Here is a 5,945-nt window from a genome sequence, read left to right as displayed (position 1 = left end):
CGTACTGTTAGGTTTTATTCCAGATTTCTTAGGTTTGTTTTTGTATAGCTTGTGTGTGGCTATTTGTATAGCCTTTAGGAGTCTTTAAATAGGTGTGTTTAGGCTTGCAATAGGTAGCCAAAGGGAATAAAATTTGAGATCATTTTTGGCTCACGGTTCCCTCCTCTCCCTCCTCCTCTCTCCCTCTCTAGATCTTGCAAGAAGATCTCTCTCAAGAAGATCCTCCTCCTTGAGTTTCAACAATCTGGTATCAGAGCTAGGAAGATGGAGGAAGTTCTTGCATTCAAGAGAAGCAGAAGATGAAGTCGGACTCAGGCTCGGTTCTTGAGCCGGACTTGTACCGCGACTCGATCGCAGACGGAGAGCGGAAGATTGCACTCGGTTCGGCTGACTGGGCAGAGCTGAATCGGGTTGAGCTCACCGGACCGGAGTGGACGGGCTTGGCAAAGGGAGCACAGACGGCAGCTTGCCGGTGATTTTGTAGGCAAGGCAAGGTCCGGAGAAAGAACTGGTCAACACCGCTTCTTAATCGGGATTTTGGATCGGCCGAGCAGGCCGGACGCCCGACTAGGTTACCGGAGGTGGACCAGGAGGAAGAAATCGGAGGCTGGACTGGAGCAGGCGGCTTGTCAGGCCGGAGGTGGAGGCCTGTTGGGATCCTCCGGCTAGAAGGAATAGCGGGCCTGTGACGCAAAGAAATAAGGGAGATCGCACGTGCTGGGAGCTGGTCACTGGAGTCACGCCAAGCCATACTACACTGAGGGAGCCGAGCTTCTTGATTCAGTTCTTGATGTGGTTAGGAAGGAGGCATGGGCTTATTCAATCGGACTGACCAGAGCAAGAAAGAAGCAAAGCCCCGGAGTTGCCGGTAGTGGGTGAGGAGCTGAACTGAGGCGGTGGTTTGCTCGGCCTGATCCGTTCAGGCTCAATCAAAGAAAGCTTGGAAGCAGATTTTTTTTTGTTCTTAGATTAAAATAACGGTTCAGTTCTTGAAGAGATTAGATCTTTTTTGTGGTGGAATTTTGGACTTCAGGTGGAGTCCTGGAGACACTGAGGTAGTGTCGGCTGCTCTTGGAGAGCAGGGTTGAAAGTGCGAGGCGCTTGGAGATGCGTGGTCGTGCGGTGCACGAGGAGTCCGCATAGGAGTGCGGGGCACTGGTGACGATCGGAGCGCAGGTGAAGGCGCAGGGCTCGCTGCATGGGTGGATACGTGCATGATGTGGTCGGTGACAAACCACATGAGTGCAAGGCGCGAGCGCGGGATTGTGGCGTTTAGACACGGGCTGGAGACGCAGGGCGCGGCCACTGAGGCGCAGGGTGCTGGTGGATGCACAGGGCGCGGAAGCCGGGCTAGGGGTGCTCGGGGATTGGCTGCGTTGGACGCAGTGCGCAGGAGATATGTCGGGAGGTGGAGATAGAATGTCGGTGGACGCTTTTGGCGGAAGAGACCGACATGATCATTCTTTGGCTGTTCTTTATGAACAGTGGTTATCTTGTGTTTTGTTAAATCTGGACTAAGGGGGTGATTGTTAGTTTTTATTCCAGATTTTTTAGGTTTGTTTTTGTATAGCTTATGTGTGGCTATTTGTATAGCCTTTAGGAGTCTTTAAATAGGTGTGTTTAGGCTTGCAATAGGTAGCCAAAGGGAATAAAATTTGAGATCATTTTTGGCTCACGGTTCCCTCCTCTCCCTCCTCCTCTCTCCCTCTCTAGATCTTACAAGAAGATCTCTCTCAAGAAGATCCTCCTCCTTGAGTTTCAACACGTACCCACCTATACCCACCTATACCCACCTATACCCACCCACTTTTCATGCTTTTTGAATGCAGTCTGTCACAGAATGATGGCCTTGAGGCTTGTTGCCCTTTGATCTGATTGCAAACTTTCAAGCCGCATATCAGAATTTATTATAGTCACAACGTGGTTAAATGTTGCACACTACATAGTAAGGATTGCAGTAATATAAGATATACGGTGAGTACTCATCGGCTATACACACCCACAAGGCCATAGGCGTACCCATACCCACCCACCCATTGGGTATGGGTCGGTACATTGGTGGGTATGGGTATGGATACCCAATGCAAGGCTCTGCTATGTATCTTCCTAATTAATTGATTAAAGCATAAAAGGAATTTCTCAACAACTAAAAAAAGAAATTCTTAAACGTAAAAAGTAAAAAACTAAAAATAACTTCAATTTTATAATAATGAGCATTAAAATAATAGTAACTTATATTGTAATAAACATAAAAATAATAATGATTTAATTCTAATTTACATTTTACTTTAAAATAAAATCATTTTATATCCTTAAAATTTTTTGAAGATACTATTATGCTATTCTAAAATAGATTAAATAAATTTGAAACTCATATTAATAAAATTCAAAATTTTTAATAATTTGAATGTATAAATTAGAAAGAGAAAGTTCATTGTTTGGTTTTAAATGTTTAAATATCAATTATTATTGTGAGCTATCAAATTCGGTGTGATAGACTAGCGATGACGATTGAGTTGTGGTCCAACAACTGGGAGGTGTTTGGGTGGAGCCTAACTTCCAACATTCAAAATAAAAAATCAAGCCTTAGAGCCGAGCTCGAGTCTCATATTTTTCAAACAAATAGCTCAAGTTTAACAAATAAGCTCGACTTGAGCAAAATGGTCAAATTTAAGTTATTTTTATATTAACTTTCAAATAAACGTTCTTTAATGATCAAAGTAGACCACTTCAATTCTTTCATTCGGAAAAGTGAAAACAATTAAAAATAAAGATTAATTAATTTAAACTTATATATATATAATTTATTTTCATTTTTCATGAAACTAACTGTGAATGACAGAAGCTTAGTGAAATAACAAAAAAACTAATTTGTCATATATATATTTACGTTATTGCCTTTTTTTTTAATCCCAAAAGATGATGAGATTATGATGCAGCTAACAGCCAAAAGTGTTTTTACAAAACCAAAAAAAAAAAAGGAAAACCAAATTACAAAACTGCAAAATGATTGTTAATTTTTTAAACAGCAAAACAATAACTATATCAAATTCACTTGGTGACATCTGCTCAAAACTCTTGGAAGCCTTTTCCATTTCCCCATATTCTCTCACCCATCACCCCTACAAAGCCCCTCTTCAGCCCCTATGCAACAGTGTCTCAGGTCTCCACCTCTTCTCCTTTCCCCCTTTCCTTTTTGCCTCCCCACTTAACACTGAACAAAAGCTGCGTCTTTCAACTTTTCATTTTATGAACATGCCTAGTTGAAAGAGGCAAAAGAACAATAGGGAAAACACTGGCTCCTCCTCCTTCGATCTACATAATCTCCATCAAGATTATATTTGAATAGAAATGGGTATAAAATCTGATTGTGCTTCTTCCATTCTCCTATGCGCTGAGGACAACAGCAGCATCTTAACCTTTGGTGAGGAAGAAGAGGTTGAGAGGCATTGGCCCGATTGGTCCTTTCAGCCAAAAAGCTGTGATTTTTATGGGTCTTTCTTCATGGATTTTCCCCTTCTATCTGATGAGTGCTTGGGCTTATTGATAAAGAGGGAGGTGGAGCATCTTCCCCGGGATGACTACGCCAAGAGGCTGATGAGTGGGTGTATGGAGTTTTCGATCAGAAGAGATGCCATTGATTGGATTCTAAAGGTGCGATTTTTAACTATCTTTTGCTCATAATATTCCCCAAATCGATTCTGTTCATCTTCTGGTTATTACTTTCATGGTTTTTGATTTATGGATTTGCATTCCAAGGGGTTTGCTATCACTTGTTTTGGTCAAGATCTTTCACTATTCTCTGAGCATCCTTACATTTTCAACTTGTTTACTTCATTAATTGCCATCTTTGTCTTTGGTGATGGTAGGTCTTCTTTTCTAGCTGCCTTTACACTTTTTTGATGCTTAAATTTGTACATGGCTCTTGATTTGTTCTAATAATTAACTTGTTTTTCTTTACCTAATCGTTTCCTTTTGATGCTTGTAATGGAATTTATTTAGGCCACATTTTAATGTTACTAACGCATCTTCTTATGCCACTGTCAGGTTCACGCTTATCACAAATTTGGACCGTTTAGTGCTTACCTTTCTGTAAATTATTTGGATAGATTCCTGTCGTCCTATGAGCTCCCTGTAATTCCTCCAATTTTTTAATGCTAGAAATTTTTTTGTTAATCATCACAAATGTTCCATCTTCCATATCTCATGATTCAATTCTATTTCTGTAGCAAGGCAAAGCCTGGATGACTCAGTTGTTATCTGTAGCCTGCTTATCTTTGGCTTGCAAAATGGAGGAGATAAAAGTCCCTCTATTGCTTGATCTTCAGGTAGTAAAGAAAATACATCAAACTGGAGTTCTTTGATGTACTTGATGAATGGAAATTCCATCTAAATTTGTTGGTTTAATAGGTGGGTGAGACCAAATTTGTCTTTGAGGCTAGGACTATTCAAAGAATGGAACTTCTGCTGCTAAGCACCCTCAACTGGAGGATGCAAGCTGTGACTCCTTTCTCCTTCATAGACTACTTCCTTCACAAGCTCAATGGTGACAATTCCCCTTCTGCGACATCCGTCGCTCGAGCAGTGGAGCTCATCCTTCGAACCATTCGAGGTAGTTGATTTCTTTAGAGTAACACTATCTGAATCTCTTTATGATTCAGAGAGGATTGAATGAACAAAGTTGTCATTTTTAATTGATGCAGGTATTGATTTCCTTGCATTCAGGCCATCTGAAATTGCTCTGGGCACTACACTATCGGTGCTTGGTGGAGCACAACCTCTAGATGCCATGGAGACCATCATTTTCTGCAACAAGATAGATAAGGTTAAGATTTATTCATATCAGATCATAATCATATTATTTTCTACTTACAAGTAAGTCATTGAGCAAGAACAGTGGTATAATGATTGCAGGAGAGAGTGCTAAGATGTTACGAAGTGATACAGGAGGAAATAATAAATGGTTGTGAAGATCCAATGAGTGGGATTCCATCAGTTCTTTCTTTGCCACAGAGCCCAATCGGGGTTCTGGATGCTGCTTGTCTGAGCTACAATAGTAATGAACCGATATCTATCTCCCAATCAAGTTGGTACCTTTCTTCTCCAGCAGCAAAGAGAAGGAAAATTAGCTTGTCATCCACCTCAATAAGGGGAACAGAGATTTCTTTTTGATTCAGTATTGATTAAAGAGTCTGAGCGGCTCAATGATTATATGTTATTGAGTTTGATTTGGTGTGAATGAGAGCTCTGAATTGTTCTGGAGATTTTTTAGGAGATGGATGAAAACTTGAAACAGAGAAGGAAAAAAGAAGGAAAAGAACAGTTGCCAATGATTTTTCAAGATGAACAGGAAGAAAAATAGAAGAATGAGAAGAAAGGCTTCTGTGTGTTTGCTGTTCTTCTTCTGTTTCCATTTTTATTAAAAAAATGATAATGACCATTTTCGGGATAACAAATTAAAATTTTGGTTTGCTTTCTCTAATGCCAGAACAAAGAAGCAGTAGAGATAATTGTTTTGGAGAATATTATTAAGTTAAACTAAATTTGCTGTAATTTTGGCGTGTTTCTTCTATTGTTTGACTGACTGTCTGCTTAGACTATTGAATTTACTGCTCCTGTAGCATTAAAGAAGGGGGATCTTGGGAACACAACATAAAGTCTTGGTGAGTAAAATTTATATAACTAGTGCGGGCATCCAGTAGCAAGTCCCATGGACGTGGCTCCTCTCAAATTTTCACATTAATTATACATGTGATGTTATAATCACTTTGTTTGTGACAACTTTCTTATTATTTCATAAAATAATTTTTTACTGTGTGGATTCCGGACGTCGTCCGGAGGATAATTGATGTGGAATGACTCCTGTTCCAGATGGGGGCTAATCCGCTGAGTTACTGTTGAACCAGAGGAGCATTATACACAGATTCCTTTTTACCGTTAGGATA

The 5,945-nt window shown here is 40.3% G+C and overlaps 1 protein-coding gene across 1 annotated transcript; it reads left to right on the top strand.

Moving 5' to 3' along the window:
• The first annotated feature begins 3,043 nt into the window (after window positions 1-3,043).
• Window positions 3,044-5,553, top strand: LOC110106939 (cyclin-D3-1). Its single transcript, XM_020837041.2, has 6 exons — window positions 3,044-3,654; window positions 4,048-4,134; window positions 4,230-4,328; window positions 4,411-4,612; window positions 4,704-4,825; window positions 4,915-5,553. The coding sequence occupies exons 1-6, from the start codon at window positions 3,352-3,354 to the stop codon at window positions 5,170-5,172; spliced, it is 1,071 nt and encodes a 356-aa protein (XP_020692700.1). The 5' UTR covers window positions 3,044-3,351; the 3' UTR covers window positions 5,173-5,553.
• Window positions 5,554-5,945: the final 392 nt, after the last annotated feature.

Source organism: Dendrobium catenatum, unplaced genomic scaffold (genome assembly GCF_001605985.2).
Source record: "Dendrobium catenatum unplaced genomic scaffold, ASM160598v2 original_scaffold_234600, whole genome shotgun sequence".
NCBI lineage: Eukaryota > Viridiplantae > Streptophyta > Magnoliopsida > Asparagales > Orchidaceae > Dendrobium > Dendrobium catenatum.
This window is presented reverse-complemented; position numbering and strand designations above follow the sequence as displayed.

Excerpts from the sequence above, each read along its gene's own strand:
- LOC110106939 (XM_020837041.2), top strand. The coding sequence starts at position 3,352 with ATGGGTATAAAATCTGATTGTGCTTCTTCCATTCTCCTATGCGCTGAG. Across the intron at positions 3,655-4,047 it reads CCATTGATTGGATTCTAAAG|GTTCACGCTTATCACAAATT; the intron begins GTGCGATTTTTA and ends TGCCACTGTCAG. Across the intron at positions 4,613-4,703 it reads CATCCTTCGAACCATTCGAG|GTATTGATTTCCTTGCATTC; the intron begins GTAGTTGATTTC and ends TAATTGATGCAG.